This window comes from Microtus ochrogaster, chromosome 16 (assembly GCF_000317375.1).
Source record: "Microtus ochrogaster isolate Prairie Vole_2 chromosome 16, MicOch1.0, whole genome shotgun sequence".
NCBI lineage: Eukaryota > Metazoa > Chordata > Mammalia > Rodentia > Cricetidae > Microtus > Microtus ochrogaster.
The window spans coordinates 55,941,039-55,958,219 of NC_022018.1; the positions used below are offsets into that span (position 1 = coordinate 55,941,039).

At 38.8% G+C, this 17,181-nt stretch overlaps 1 protein-coding gene across 6 annotated transcripts in view; it reads right to left on the bottom strand.

The window, feature by feature from the left end:
- The window catches only part of Uimc1 (ubiquitin interaction motif containing 1), an 83,117-nt gene that overhangs the window by 15,635 nt on the left and 50,301 nt on the right, over nt 1–17,181 (bottom strand). For all 6 annotated transcript variants that reach the window (XM_005355218.2, XM_005355219.3, XM_026783076.1 and 3 more), the window contains 2 exons: nt 15,180–15,283; nt 9,279–9,432 (listed from right to left, as the gene is read on the bottom strand). In XM_005355218.2, the coding sequence (XP_005355275.1) occupies nt 9,279–9,432; nt 15,180–15,283 (258 nt within the window). The remainder of the gene's footprint in view (nt 1–9,278; nt 9,433–15,179; nt 15,284–17,181) is intronic.

Genomic DNA, 17,181 nt, shown 5'->3' on the forward strand with positions numbered 1-17,181 from the left:
AAAAAACAAAAAAAACAACTATGCTGAAAAACTACTTCAAAATGCTTTAGTGGAGAAGGGGGTGAAAAATCAAAGTACATATAAAAATAGATTGGTCTTATGTTGATAATTACTGAAATTGGGAGATGTGTTTATAAGAATTCGTTATAGCCCAGTACTCGGGAGGCAGAGGCAGATAGATCTCTGTGAGTTCAAGGCCAGTCTGGTCTACAAAGGGAGTATCAGGATAACTAGAGCTGTTATACAGAAAAACCCTGTCTCCAAAAAACAAAACAACAAAAAGGGAAGAAAGGAAGGGAGGGAGGGAGGGAGGGAGGGAGGGAAAGGGGGTATGGAGAGGAGGGGAAGGGAGGAAGAAAAAGAAAGAAGGGAGGGGGAGGGAGGGGGAGGGAGGAAGAAGAGGAAGAAAAGGGAACATATCAAACTAGTACACATTTAAAAATGAAATATTAAATCAAAAAATAAATCCATAAGCCCATGCAATATTAAAAAGAAATAGTAAAGGGGGAGGGGAAAGTCTTTACAGAAGAATGGCAGCTAATCAATGCAGAAGTGGCAGGATCACAAAAACCATCATTACCACAGTGATAAACAATTTAAATAACGTTATCAGTGGGTACTAAATCCTCCACACTCACATGGGAAAAAGGAACCAAGCTGTTTTCTCTCCTCACACTTGCACTGAGGTTGTCAGTGGCCCTTTCTCTCCCTAGTAAATAAATGTAACATAAAAAAAAAAAATTTTAAACCATGGTGAACACTATTTTGGAATGGGATACTTATTTATAGAGCCTCAACATCATAAAAAGTGTGACTAGATCCTAAAGTAAAACAGTTTTACCTGCAGATACTCCTTTTGTACATAATACTTTTGAGTATTAACTCAGGTATTAAAAGAGCTATTTTATTTTTCAAGAAGGGATGGAATAAGCACATCTGGACAAAGAAAATTGATAAAAGAAGTTCTGAAACCTGGATGCTGTGTTGTGATTCTCACTTGGAGGGGGGAGGGAAGCTCACGAAGCTGAAAGGCACAGGATGCTCAAAAATGTACAGGACTTATAAGGCCCTCTCAGAGGTTAGGTAAATAGTAAACAAGGTAAAACAGCCAACAAGTTGAGTAGGGAGCTCCAGGGATGAGGGTTCTATGAGTGGTCATCCATTTTCCTGTGAAATGTTCCATGATACAATTGCCTGAGAGTCACTCATGCCCATATTTAGTAACTCTCAAACTCACTGGCTCACCAAACTAGACTTGAGTGGGATCATTTCTTTGGTCTGCTGTTGGTATCCTAGCTGGGGTAAAAAGATGCTTGCTTACATCTCTCCTAGAAAAGGTACACAGCACTGACTCTTCAATATCAAAACACAATGAATAGGAAGGAATAACTACAACATTCAAAACAAGATGAGAAGAACAAAGATGCTTGAGATCCTAAGTGGATATGCTGCAGTCAGACAACTATGTACTTTGTGTGTGTATACACACATACATACATACAAATACACACACACACATTTGAAGTAGGGTCTCTTCAATCTCTCTATGTAGTCAAGGATGACTCTGAACTATTGTTCCTCCTGCTTCTACCTTCCAAGTACCAGTATTACAGGTATACACCTGGCCAATCATTCCATACCAAACAACTTTAAACTATATAGTGGCACAAGCCTATAATCCTAGCACTCAGAAAGCTGAGGCAGGAAGACTGCCACAGGTTCAAGGCCAGCCAGACTTCAAACCTGCAGTCTTCCTGCTTCTGCCTACACTCTCAGCTAAGATGTATCTTAACACTTGCACCTAGAAAGCACAATATAGAAAACAGAAATAAATATACAAATAACTTTCAAAGCTGAAAAAAACCTCCCACGACAAACTCCCATTAGCTTAAGTTACATGTGTCATTCTCTTATTGCCTTCCACAATGCCCACACTGCCATATTTAATTGTTGCTCTTTTCTGCACAAGTTTTACGTGTTTGTATTTAAGTGATCTATGTTCTTACATTAGTGCTCTTTTCTTCTAAGTCTTCAATCCCATTTTCCTCTGAAACAACACAGAATCTTCTTTGTAAGGCTCTGTGAGTATTTTTAGCATTGTATTACAGCTATTTATGTGCACTTCTTAGCATGATTTCTATGAGATCAGAGCCTATTTCTTATTTGTGTATCTTCCCACATCACCCTGTCTCCTAAATTCACGCTTTTTTTCTATTAAATCTATCCCATAAAGTGAAACTGTTAACCCTTTAGAACAAGTCTAATAGCAATATAGCTAATCTAATCATTCTGGGTACTACAAACACCACACTAATACAAAAAGATCGGAGAGCTTTACAAATTACATTCGGATCAGTAACTAACAGGTATCTAAAACAGAAAAGGTTCAACTTTGTCGAACTTGAGAAGTGAATCCTACTTAGAGATACTAAGGCCTTACTGATTTATGCTAACATTACCTAAGTCAAGCCTGTTCTAAGCCTCAGTCCTTTATCACCAAGGCATATCATAAAAAAGATCTCCACTTCCTTCAATGTATCCCTCTATCTATTCATCATTATTTTTCTGGCGATATCCAGGAAAAGAAAAAAACTCTAAGCAGTATCATAACTCTATGCTATAACCCTCTACCTAGGCAAAAAGTAAATATAGTTAATGCCTAGAGCTTCCTAAATGCTGTTATTATGTATTTATTAACTTATTATTATTTGTTTGTTTTGTTTTATGAGACAGGGTTTATGTAGCTCTGGATATCCTGGAACTCTCTATGTAGACCAGACTGGCCTTGAACTCAGAGATCTACCTGCCTCCATTTCCCAAGTGCTGGGATTAAAGGTGTGTACCACTACTTCTAATTTAACTTATTCTTACCACTTTGACTCTTGGCCTTGATGACCATCTTCCCCTTACTTATACCCAACTGACAGCTTATCTAATTATTACAAAACACAGGCCCTAGAAATAATACTAGACATGAAGAAGTAATTTATAATTGCAGCTAGCATTTATTAAATATCTAGGCATAATGCTTTATATATCTACCCAATGACATTATAAAGTGTCTCACTCAGATTCTCATGACCCTACTGTTGGACTAATTTTATAAATGAGGAACCTGATTCTAAAAGAGGTAAATATTAGTTAACTGGCAAACATTACATTCACTCTATCATTCTGCCCAAAACAAAATGTTAACTCTGTTCCCCCACTGTACCCTTGTCCCCCATTCTAATAATCTACTGTCCTACAGCAACCTGAGTGATCCTTAAAATTGCCACCCTCTGTTTAAACATTCATTCTTGGCTTTCCCCCCACAGGAAAAATTTCTGGGCCTTTTGCACTCAGCAGCTAATGGCAAGTACTGCTTCTAAAACTACTGTTCTCCAAGGACTATGGAGAGGATTTGGGATTGCCTGTGTAGCTAAAAAGCTGTCTCATTTTTGCTGATTTATCCCTCCCAGATCTGTCTAGTGGCATTTGATAATTTAAGGTACTATTAACTTATTACTTCATCCATGGCATTTATGAAGTTTCCTTCTAAAATACAGACAGGTGTACCTCTTTAACAGGCTTCATAGTCCAGGACTAACAGGTTTCAGGTGTATCTTCAGAGGTTCAGAGTTTCTAATTCCCTTTAATTGTCTTATGTTAACCTCACCCAGTTTCAAGCACATTTTACAATAAGGACATAAAAGAAGGAAGTTTTTGCTCTTTGCCTGCTTGTCCTTGCCTTGCTAGCACATCCATTCATGCACTGAAATAAGAGCCTACTTCTTTGGGATTCCAGTATATACTGAAGACCAGCTGAGTCAATCAGTTTTGTTGTCTGAGCAAGTAATGAATCCTGGACTTCCACTCACAGCCAGCCATTGTTGAATTAGATGAACTTCAGCCTATAAGGCATTCCACAAAATCCCCTTTATATATAGATTCACTCTATACCTTCTGCTATTACTCCAGAGATCTCTGACTAACACACTTTCTCACTTTAAAACTCCCTCACTTCTTTTAGGTCTCTACTCAAATGCCACCTTCTTTTTTATATTTTTCTTTATTTTACGTGAAAGAATTATTGCCTGAATGTATGCATGTGACTTCAGAGATCAGAAGACAGTGTTAAGACACACTGTCTAAAACTGGAGTTAGATGGTTATAAGCCACCATGTGGGCACTGGGAATTAAACACAAGTCCTCTGTGTACCATGAATTCTAATTGATCTTAGTAATAAAAACTCAGAGTCAGATATTAGAGGGTGAAAGCTGAGAGATTAGAGAAGCAATGCAGCCAGCCACCAGAGAGTTCTCTATCGAGGGCCTTGAGTACCAGCCTCAGTACCCACTCAGGGCTCAGAATTGGGTGTCTATGACAAGTGACGATCTAAGGGCAAAAAAATTAACTCAAGTACATTACCTCTGCATCTTCTTTATTTTTCATGCAAGGGGAGAAAGTGAAGTGAAGGGGGCACAGAGGAGAGGAAGAGTAAAGGGAAGAATAAGGAAAAGAAGGAGAGTAAAGGGAAGAAGTAGAAGAAGTAGCAAGGAGAAGAGTAAGGGGAAAATAAGGGGTGATGTGATCTCCTTGAGGTTTCTAGTTTTTACAGACACAGTTGGAAAATTCCATAGGCAAGGACAATGATAATATGCACATCGAAATCACAAAGAGGGCAGGTAGAATCTGACAAGCAATACTCCAGAACAGGTGGCCCGGCCCAGGGAAGAGCTAGCAAGGGGAAGTACCTGACATTTCAAACTGTCTGATAAAGTTACCCAACATTCCTGCATCTTGGATTCATCCATTCTCCTCATCCAATCTCTTTGGTGACAACCAGTTTTGGAGATGCCCATATTTGTTTGTTAGCAAAGGTGGGGCATGCTGCCTTCCTGCTCAGTGCCTGTTTTCTATAGAAATTTTCATGTTGTCTGTTAGCAGGTAATTTTGTGGGATTGACTCTATGTAAATTTGACTGTTAGAACAAAGAGTGGGTGTTATCAGTCTAAGGTCTCGTGGTGTGGCGGAATGGAGCAAGGTCATTCTGTTGCCTGTGCAAGAGTCACATTGCTGAGGTGTTTTGGGAATGAACCCCATTTTGAAGGGAAGAATCATAGCTTCACAAGGTTTTTACAGATATGACAGTAACTTTTCCAAATGACAAGTATTTTTGCAGCTCTGGAAAACAGGTTGTCGCATAAGTTGTACACTTGTGGGTCTGCCTTTATGAATCTATCAACTGTGCATTTACTGTCTAGTCTTGTGGGTTCCAACAGTTCTCACCTCTACCAATGCTCGGACAGAAAGGGAGATCCTGTCCTCAGACTGCATCTTCAAACTGACTGCCTCAGACTGCACTGAGCTCCAGCTCCTCCCACCTTATACTCCTCTCTCCACCTCCCTAGTGCTGGGATTAAAGGTGTGGAATCCCAAGTACTTTTTGTGAGATCTGTTTCTCTTTTAGACAGATTTAATCCTGTGTAGCCCAGGGTAGCCCTGAACTCAAAGATCCCTCTGCCGCGTTTCCCGAGTTCTGGGATTAAAGGTGTGTGCCACCACTCCCTGGCCTTTAGCGGTTTAGCTCTGCACCCTGGTCTTCAGGCAAGCTTTGTTTGTTAAAACCACAAAGTATCACTACACCTCTGAAAGAATAGCAGATGTTCCTAACTGCTGAGCTACCTCTCCAGCCCTAAATGCCACCATCTTAAATGGGACCTTCCTGACAACTGTTTAAAATTGTTACATATCAGTACTCTCTATTCCCTTCTTGTGCTTTGTACTTTTTTTCTCCTAAAATATTTATCACCAGTCTAGAGAGACAGTTTAAGCAATTAAATGCCACACAAGTATAAGAACATGAGTCTAATCCCTAGAACCCACATAAAAAAGTTGAGCATGATGATATATGCTTATAATCCTAGCACGAGGAAGGTGGAGACAGGCGGACTCCTGGAGCTTACTGGCTAGCCAGTCTAGCCTTAACCGTCAAGCCCCAGAGAGAGACCCTGTCTCAAAAAAACAAAGTAGATGGCTCCCAAGGAATAATACTTGAGGATGACCTATGGCCTCCATACATATGCACACACATGTGCATATGCACATCCACACAAAATAGATTTTAAGAATTTATTACCACTTGACGTATTGCTTCCTTACTCTTTTTCTGGTTTATCTTCCATCACTGGAGTGTACACTCCATGAGAGTAGTGACTTTTTATATTAATTTCATGTATCAGATATACATTATTGTTAAATAATTAAGTAGGGAGCTTTATTTTTCCTAAGTGTTTACATAAAAATGATCTTCAATGTGTTTTCCAGAAAATAAATATAAAGGCAGCTTGCTTTTGTTCTAGTCTGGATCAACATAGTGAGTCTTATCTCCTGCAAACAATCCTTTTAAAGAACATTTTACTTTTTTATAGTTCTGATCAGATAGCCATGTCACTAAAATAAACTGAGCACACAAGTCAGTTTAACCACAATGTATTGTATTTTTTTTTTTTTCGAGACAGGGTTTCTCTGTAGCTTTAGAGCCTGTCCTGGCACTAGCTCTTGTAGACCAGGCTGGCCTCGAACTCACAGAGATCCGCCTGCCTCTGCCTCCCAAGTGCTGGGATTAAAGGCGTGCGCCACCACCGCCCGGCAACCACAATGTATTGTAATCAAATAAAACTTACAGCAAAGTTAATCAGACAGATCTTTAATGACATGAATAACTGTTATTATACTGCACGGTAACTAGGCATAAATGGTAGACATTCCATGTAAATGATGCTAATTACTATTCCTGTTACACAGCCAAACCAAGCATGTCTAGGATCAGCATCAGAGAGAAACAGAAAGGAGGGAGAAACCTTGGTACTTAACTCTGAGAGGTAAGAACATTCTTCCTCTGCTCCCCAGGAATTAGACAAATTGTCTCCAGGCTCCATTATGTGGCTTATTCCCATTTTCAAGATGGGAAACTTTTCCTTTACAGTATGAAAAGCCTGCTATCCAAGATTTAGAAATTATGTTGAGAGGAACAAAAAACAATCACTAATTTCCATCTTTAAGGAAGATGTGGGCACAGGCAAGTTGATGGAAACTAAGCCAAGGATCAAGAAAAGGCCACATACACTAGTAAGTGTTTCACATAATTTTTCACTTCCCCAACCTACCTAAGTCCTGACATTGTTCCCAAGAAAAAACAGGAGTGAGAAAACTGTGGGATGGCTCCAGTGAGAATCCCCTGTAGATGGAGGATGTTTATTCATTTCCCGGCCTCCCAGACCCGAAATAATCACACAGAAACTATTAATTGCAATACTGTTTGTCCAATAGCTTAAGTGTATTTTAACTAACTCTTACATCTTAAATTAACCCTTTCTGTTATTTTATATTTTACCACGAGGCTCACGGTTTACTGGTACCAGCGTGTGGGCATCTTTCTCCTCCAGCAGCTACATGGTGTCTCCCTGTCTCCTCCTCTACCTGCTTGGAATACTGGTCTTTCTCTATTCTGCACTGCAATAGGCCCAAAGCAGCTTCTTTATTAACCAATGGTATTCATAGCATACAAAGAGGAATCCCACATTCATTCCCTGCTCCAAAGTCTCCTACAATGACACCTTTCACAAAGCAGACTAAACCCCAGCCTATCTAATATGATAAGTCACTGCCCTTCTCTCCCGCACTGTACTCATTTGCAGGGATATTCACTTAGGTATATACAAGCCATGTACTCTAAACAACTGCAATTACTTTCCTGAGTAAAAATTTACTTTCCCAAATAAGTTCATAAACCTCTTGGTATCAGAAATCTGTTTTAAAACTTCTCTGGTAACCCACATAAAGGCTTACCACAAATTTTTTTAAAAGCGTGTTCCGGGGCATGGTGATTGTTCATGTTTCATGAACAATCATGAAAGCAGAATTTGGATCCTAGAGAAGCTGGGCATCCCATACAAACCTGTAACCCCACCTCTGAGCAGAGTGAAGACAAGAGGATCAGTGGAGCTTGCTGAAGTCTAGTCTAGCTGAGAAAAATGTGAGCCCAATGTTCAGAGAGACCCTGCCCCAAAGAACAGATGGAAAATATTAGAGGAGGACACTCAATGTCCTCTTCTAGCCTCTATACGTGCGGGATCCAGGAGTCAGAATTAGGTCATCAGGTTTGGTGCCTTGACCCACGGAGCCATTTCACCTGCTTGAGCTCTCTGACATATATGACATGGGTGGTAAGTGGAGAAATCCAGCAGAATACTAGTCTACTCCAGTCATCTTTTAGGATGAGCACTTCCTGAGCCTTTAGGGGTTGTACAACTCATGTACAACCATTGTAGATGAGCCAAGTGGTCCTTTCTGGCAATTTTAACTTATAAAATACTTTACTAATATACAATTTCAGATTTAGATACATCTAAGTTTTAAAAATCAATTGGCATTAAGAAGGTCACAACACTTCCAATTACCTAAGGCTTACATTTCATTTGAATGGTGGATCACGGAGCTCTAGCTATGCTAACACTAATCAACTTAAAGATTAAAATCACAGACAGAAAGGCAGATTCTGGATAGTAAATTAAGGGATATGATTTACAAGAATATTACCTTGGTCAACATCTCACACTGTATCAAAACTATGGCTTTGGTATACTCTTTGAAGGGGTTACCAGTAGTTTTGGCTTAACCCAGCAAAGATATATGGAACAGAAATATAAATTAGGGATAGTTTTAACAGTTGTCTCTAAGTGGAATGTCTATCAGTATAAACCACAAAACATTCTTTTAAATAAAAAACGGACTACGCTAGAACTTAAGTTTTTCAAGTTGCTTAGGAGTCTCAATATTTAAATATATAAACTGAAAAGCAAGGTTTACTGCATTGCATTAGCTTTTCAGTAAGCACAGTAAAGAGCAAATGGAACATTAAGAGGAAAGGTCTTTTTTTTCCCCTTTCCCTTTTCCTGAGGAACTTGGTACAAGGTACTATACATACTAAGGACAAAGGACCTGAATGAACTAGAAACTAATTATTTAGAAACAGCAACTTTGAAGATAGAGCTATTTTTCCTGCACTATATTATACAAAATTACAAAAGTACTGTGAAAAAAAGTTAAGAGTTACACTGTCAGCTGGGTATGGTGGTGCATATCTTTAACCCTAGCATCAGAAGGCAGAGGCAGAAGGATCTCTTCAAGTTCAAGAGCAGTGTGGTTTATATCATGAGTTCCAGGCCAGTCAAGGCTACATGGTAAAACCCTGTCTCAAAATAACAAAAAGGTCACTCTGGTGAGGTTTTACCTGTTTCCTGCTCCATCAGACCATTGCAGTACATGGCATGTTGTTCAATCTTTGTGGGAGGAAAGTCTTGGTCACACAGTGGACAGGACACCAGGGTACTAGACGAGAATGCAGGAGTGGGAATTGCTTTCTCACCATTTTCTCTATCACCAACCTAAAGAGCATGGCAAACAGCAACTCTAAGTAACTGTTAGTTTATGTCTATTCCCCCAAAGAACAAGACCCATCTGCATTTCATTTACTTTCAAAGAAAGAATACCTATCAGTTTATACCAGATTCAAAAACCAAGGACTAAAAAGCAAAGACTTAAGTATTTAAACGCCTAAAGAAATTATCAGTTAAGACAATAACTAATTTCTATTAAAGCCTCTTTTAAGTCTTTTCTCTTGCTTCTATAGTTGCCATTATCTTGCACAGGCAATTTTAAATTTGTGTGTGTGTGTGTGTATGTGTGTGTCTGTGTGTGTGTGTGTGTAGTTTTGGCTGGTTTATCGTGTGTGTACATGTTTATGTATATACAACACAGTAAGCATGTAGAAGTTTGGGAGTTGGTTCTCTCCTTCCACTTTGTTGAGGTTAGGTCTCTCTTGTCTACCATACTTCATATTCCAGGCAGGCTGGCTGTCTTAGTTAGGGGTTCTCTGGCTGTGATGAAACACCATGACCAAAAGCAACTTGTAGTGATAAGGTGAGCAGCGGGCAGGCCTGCTTTTCATCCCACCCAGCTCCCACACAGCTAGCTTAGCCCCAGAATAATTACTTGAAAACTATTCATTTAAACACTGTCTGGCCCATTAGTTTCAGCCTCTTATTGGCTAATTCTCACATCTTGCTTAACCCATTTCTAATAATCTGTGTAGCACCACGAGGCTTACTGGGAAAGATTCTAGCCTATGTCCGTCTTGGGGAAAATCATGGCGACTGCCTGAGGCACCTGCCTCATTCCCTTCTTCCCAGCATTCTGTTCTGTCTTCCCCACCTACCTATGTTCTGACCTATCAGGCCAAGCAGTTTTCTTTATTAATTAACCAATGAAAGCAACAGATAGATAGAAGACACTCCTACATCAGCAACTTGGGAAAGAAAGGGTTTATTGCATATAATCCCACATCACAGTTCTTTATCAAAGACAGTCACGGCAGGAACTTGGAGGCAGGAGCCTGATGCTGAGGCCATGGAGTGGTGCTGCTTACTGGCTTTCAATCATGACTTGCTCAGTCTTCTTTGCTATAGAATCCAGGACCACCAGCCTAGAGCTGAAACCACCCAGAAAGGGTTGGCCCTCCCACATCAATTACTAATTAAGAAAATGCCCTATAGGCTTGCCTACAGGCTGGTCTTCTGGAGACATTTTCTTTTTTTTTTTAATATTTATTTATTATGTATACAATATTCCATCTGTGTGTATGCCTGCAGGCCAGAAGAGGGCACCAGACCCCATTACAGATGGTTGTGAGCCACCATGTGGTTGCTGGGAATCGAACTCAGGACCTTTGGAAGAGCAGACAATGCTCTTAACCACTGAGCCATCTCTCCAGCCCCCTGGAGACATTTTCTTAATTGAGGTTTTCTCCTCTCAAGTGACACAGCTGTGTCAGTTGAGATAAAAGACATTTTTCCCCAATATCACCAAAATGGTCTGTTTAAATATTAACTAGTAGGAAGGAATTACAAGGCAAAAAACATGAGTAAAGCAGCTTTTATTAGGGCTGTATAGCTCATCAGATTTGGTGTCTACAGAGCTGTTTCTACTGTTTTAAAATATCATACAGGCAAGATGGCTTAATGGGTAAAAGGTGTTTGATGCCAACTCTGATGACTTTTTTGAGTTCCACCTCTAAAATCTACATAGATTGAGGGAACTACCTCCAGCAAGTTGTTTTCCTGACCTTCATACACACACACACACACACACACACACACACACACACACACACACACACTGTGTAAAATAAATAAGTAAAAAATACTACACAATGAGATATCAAAAGTGGTACTCAGACACAGAATTGTAATCCCTTGTAGGTATGTCCAATCTTTGGCTCTCAGGTATTGGGGAATATTACTTTAACTTGGCAAAGATGTTAAATTTGTTTATGTTGTAAATTATTACTTTATGTAAAGTGTGTTACATTTGTTGATGCTGTATTTGTTTAACAATGTAAAGATGTGTTGCTTTGCCTGCCTAAGGCACCTGATTTGTCTAATAAAAAGCTGAATGGCCAATAGCTAGGCAGTAAAGAGATATGTGGGGCTGGCAAGCAGAAAGAATAAGTAGCAGGAGGAATCTAGGCTCAAGAGAGAGACGTGTAGCCAACCAACCAGTCACCAACCAGTCAGATATGGAGTAGGACACACAGAAAGAAAGGTAAAAAAGTCCAGAGGCAAAATGTAGATGAAGAGAAACAGGTTAATACAAATTTTAAGAGCTAATGGGATAAGCAAAAGATAAAGCTGAGCACTCATAATAATAAGTCTCTATGTCATGATTTAGGAGCTGGGTTGGTGGCCCAAAAGAAAAGTCTGATACAATCAGACCACATCCCAGGTGAGCTTTGGATGCCAACTAATACATTTTATAAATGACAATATCATGTCACTATGTCAAAAAAATGGCAAACAATTGTAGCCTAAACTTCTAACCTCAAAAAAAAAAATGCCACCTCAACAAATAAGCCCAGTGAAAATAAAGACACACCCTATAAATCACCAAGTTCTTCACCCTCCCCTACCTGGCTTATAAGTAGTTTAGAAAGTTGCTCTTTTTTTTTTCCAGACAGGGTTTCTCTGTGGCTTTGGAGCCTGTCCTGGAACTAGCTCTGTAGACCAGGCTGGTCTCGAACTCACAGAGATCCGCCTGCCTCTGCCTCCCGAGTGCTGGGATTAAAGGCATGCGCCATCACCGCCCGGCTAGAAAGTTGTTCATTTTGATCCTTCTTACCAAAAGACTTTTTGTGGGAAGGAGTGTTTTTTCGAAACAGGATCACCCTACATAGCACTGGCTGTCCTGGAACTCACTATGTAGACTACTTTGAACTCAGAGATCTGCTGCCTCTTCTTCCCAAATGCTGAGGTTAAAGGTGTGTGCCACCACACTAGGCTCTATACGATTCTATTCAAATAAATACTAAACTGTTTGGTTTGGAACAACTTCTCTTATCTCACCTGAGAACAGAATATCTATAACAATGCACATCAAGAAAATTCTCAAGTACAATATTGAGAAAACATTAATCTACCATTTTCAAAGAAAACTGACTACTGTAAGAAATCAAATCAAGAGAGACTACAGTTATAACAAGGTTGATATGCATAAGTCAGTACTATCAAGCAGTTACCCCAATTAACAAGCTAATATCACTAAACAGTCACAAAAATTTCAAAGCAGAAAAACTGTTTTTATATGCATACTTCTACTTATGCCAGGTCAGTTATATGTTTTATATTCTGTCTAATTTAATATTCTAAGAAACCCATCTTTTAAAAATGAATTTGAGGAGCCAGATGGTGGTGGTGCATGCCTTTAATCCCAGCACTCAGGAGGCAGAGGGGGACGGGATCTCTGAGTTCAAGACTAGTCTGGTCTACAGAGCAAGTTCCAGTTTAGCTAGGGTTACACAGAGAAACCCTGTCTCAACTAAAAGAATCTCCGTTTGATCCTCAGCACCCAGAAGAACATGGTGGTACATGTTTGCAATCTCAGCACTGGGGAGACAGAGACAGGCAAATATCTAAGGCTCAGTAACCAGCCTATAAAATTGACAAACTCCAGGCCTATGAAAGAACCTTCTCAAAAAACAAGGTATGGTACATGGCTTTAATAGCAGCACTCAAGAGGCAGAGGCAGATAGATCCCAAGAAACCTCCAAGATTACTTAGAAGCATAAGCAGACATAGTCAAATAGCAACAGTGAAAAGCACTCATTTGCTAGGTAGCAGTGCAGAATGCACATTATAATTTCCAAATGGGGCTTATGTTCTTTGGCCCCAAGAACAGTATCCTTTGTAGTCATGGTAAGAAAGCACCTTTGAGGGTTGGAAAGATGGCTCAGGGGTTAAGAGCACTCACTGATTGCTCTTCCAGAGGACAGGGATTCAATTCTCAGCACACACATGACAGCTAACAACTGACTGTAACTCCAAGATCTGACAACCTCACACAGACATATATGTAGGCAAAACACCAGTGCAAATAAAATAAATAAATAAATTCTAAAAAAGAAAAAAACATCCTTGATAACTAAAGGCTTGTAGGGTTTCTTCTGCATGTTAGGATAACTATATTGCCAATACTCTGTTCCCTGATTCCCATTTAGAAGGTTCTGTATCTTCCCTGGGAAGAAAAACCCAATGGTCATTTTGATATTATCTAGTAGAATCTAACCTCAGTGCTACAGAGGCTAATTTTTCCTATACTGGCATGAGGAAATCCCAACCTGTCATTTGTGACACACCACGTTCCAAGAAACCTGTGTATGATTCATGAAAGCAGTTTCTAGCCAATTACCTGCAGTGTAGAAACTAGGAAAGAACCTAAAATCTACTGTGAAAATTGTTTCCAAAAAACCCTTTACAGTTAAAAAGGAATGAGAAAATTAAGTTTCTTTAAAGTGTTCAGGACCATAAACATAAATACGAGCAAAATTTTTATTTCTGTAAGAATTTATTCAATCCTCAAACTGCTTTTTACAGCAACAGAATTCCAGGAAATTACTTAGTTAAATGTAAAATGAAAAATACATACAATAAAGGGGCTGGAGAGATGGCTCAGTAGTAAAGTGCTTTTACTCAAGTCTAAAGACCTGAGTTTAGATACTGAACAATTACAGAAAAGCCAGTTGTGCACACCTGTAACTCCTGCACTAGGGGGATGGGGAAGGGAAACAGAGAAGCAAGAAGCAGAAATCTGAAGAACCCAGGGGCTTGCTGACCAGCCAGATTAGTCAAAACAGTGCGCTCCAGATTCAGTGAGAGACTATTTCAAAAAGGTAAGGTGGAACTTGGCTGAGGAAGGTATCAACCTCTGGTCTCAACATGAGCATACACAAATAAATGCACTCAAAATAAAAAATACACTCTATGATTTTTTTTTTTGAGACACAGTTTCTGTATAGCCCTAGCTGTCCTGAAACTCACTATGTAGATCAGACTGGCCTCAAACTCAAGAGATACACCTATGTTTGCGTCTCTAATGCTAGGATTAAAGGGCTGTCTTACCATGCTTAGGTTACTCTAAGAATCTCAACTGTATGGCTATGGTCAAGCATGTGTAGTCAGGGACAGTAAACAGAGATTCATGTATTTGTCTTCCCTTTGTATTTCTGATAACATTTATAAAATAAGGTTGAACAATATGTTTATGCTACACAGTGATTACCTGCCCCCACCCCATTTATTTCTTCTACTTATTTGTATATAATAGAAAATGTCTCTATAGATTTAGAGACAAAGCTATGTTCAGGTTCTAGTTCTATAATTAATAGTAACATCAACTAGAGCAAATCATGTAAACATTCTAAATCTTTCTCTAACAGAAACAGTAAAAGAAATGGTTAAGTGGCCGGGTGTGGTGGTGCACAACTTTAACCCCAGCACTCAGGAAGCAGACGCAAGTGGATGTCTATGAGTTTGAGGCCAGCCTGGTCTACATAGTGAGTTCTAGGACAGCCAGAGCTATGTAGAGAGACCCTATCTCAAAAATCAAAATAAACAAAAAAGGTGATATTTTTATAAACAGTGCTGAAATGATAATTTCAACTATAAAAATTTCTCTCTAATTGCCCCCTCCCAAAACTAAAACTCTACCACCAAAATCTTTCAGACTGAGGTGAACACTGTATCACAAAGACCGACAGCATAAAAATTAATGAAGAAAATCATGGAGAAGAGTATTAATTCACCTGCTTATCACTCACTGTCCGTCTTACTTCAATGGGGACCTCGCTGCTATCAGGAGAGTCTTCTCTATTGAGGTCAAGGGGCTCAGGGGAACTTAACTGTGTCTCTGTAATTTAAAAAAAAAAAAAGTAAATACCATTAATTCTAGTTAGTTTCTTGAAGCTTTACTGTGACATAATTTACACAGAACAGGACTAGCTTTCAGTTTGTGATTTGATGGGTTTGACTAATATATACCATGTAGCTATAATAAAGAAAATGTTTCCAGCATCCCATTAAGATCCTCCTGTACCCTTCAGGAGTCAACTGTACAAACTACTATATACCATTTTGCCTTTCCTAGAATATCACCTAATTGCAATTAGCCAAATGTGGTGGCACACACCTGTAACCCTAGCTATTCAAGTTCAAACCTGGGGCAATATAGTGAGACCTGTCTTTAAAAAGGGAAGAAAAAAAATCACAGTGTATATGGGTGTCATCTTTTACTCAGTATCATGTAACTAACTGAGACAACCATGTTATCAGACATATAAATGGTGTCTCCCTTTTTTCTGGTAGGTAGCATTCTATTAAATGAAAACAACACAGTTTGCTTATCTATTTACCAGTTAATCTATTTGGCTTATTTCACTATAGTTCTAGTATCAAAATCTACTGATTTCAACAGAAACTAAAAATTGCCTACATTTAGTTCTAAAGTTAAAAGGATGAATAGGAAAAACAGAAAGTAAGGCAAAAAAAATCAGAATATGTATTCTATACAAAAATATGTCATTTTAAATATGTTCTTTAAATAATATCTATTTGTTCAATAAATAGTGATGGAATAAAAAGTCCCAGGCATTGTACTACCTACTACTAACACAGAGATATAGTGTAAATCAAGAACAGAAAACTATAGATACCTTCTGGGTCCAATCTGGCCGGCTGCCTGGGTTTGTAAATAAGGCCCAGTGGAATACAATCATATTCATTCAGCTACATATTATCTATGGCTGCTTTTTCAGTGAAACAGATGAATAGCTTTAACAAAGCATCTAACCTAAAGAACCTAAAATATTTACTAGTCTTAAAGAAAGTTTGGGGAAAGTTTGATCAGGGGCTGGGGGTAAATTAATAAAAATGTTTTTTTGAAGTTGGCTAACTAGAAATTCTAGACACCTGTCAATATAACAAAAGAATAACAAATTGTATTTCAAATGACAACAGATCTGGTAAAGAAATGTTGTAAACTCAATGTGTATGTCTCATTCAAACTTCATGAGGAAATGGTAATCCTAATAATGATAAGAGGAAATGGGAGGCCTTTGGAAAGTAATTAGGTCATAAGAGTGGAAAAATAAAAAAAGATGGGATTAGTGTCCTTTTATCAGAACCCTACAGAAAGCTGTCATCTCTGTCTCCCATTTAAGAACATACATAGTAAAAGGATATGTCTAGGAGCCAGAAAGAGGGTTATCACTAAACACTGAATCTGTCTACGCTTTGATCTTGGACTCCCCAGTCTCCAGAACTCTGAGAAATAAATGTCTGCTGTTTATAAGCCAAAGTCTATGGTATTTCCTTTTATTTTTTAAATGTTTTAAATTTTATTTCCCTCTTTTATATTTGTCTGTGAACCCGGGTCCTTTAGAAAAGCAGTCAGTGCCATTAACCTCTGAGCCATCTCTCTAGCCCCAATGTTTGCTTATTACAACCATAACTAAATAAAGAAATCTATCTCAGAAGGTAAGCCTTGTTAAGTTTTCGGTTGTTTGACACTATACCTCTGACACTTTCATGCTTCACAATACAATGAATAGTCAACACTGGGCAAATAATATGTAAATTCTAAGCTATCTTCAGAACAATTAAAGAATTAAATACATTTATAGTATTAACTATATTTGAAAATTAGAAACTCTTTATCCAATTTGGTTGTAAAAGGCTCACAATTCTTAAACTGCAAAATCTTCTGTGTTAAATTTCCCTGAAAGACAGCCGGGCGGTGGTGGCGCACGC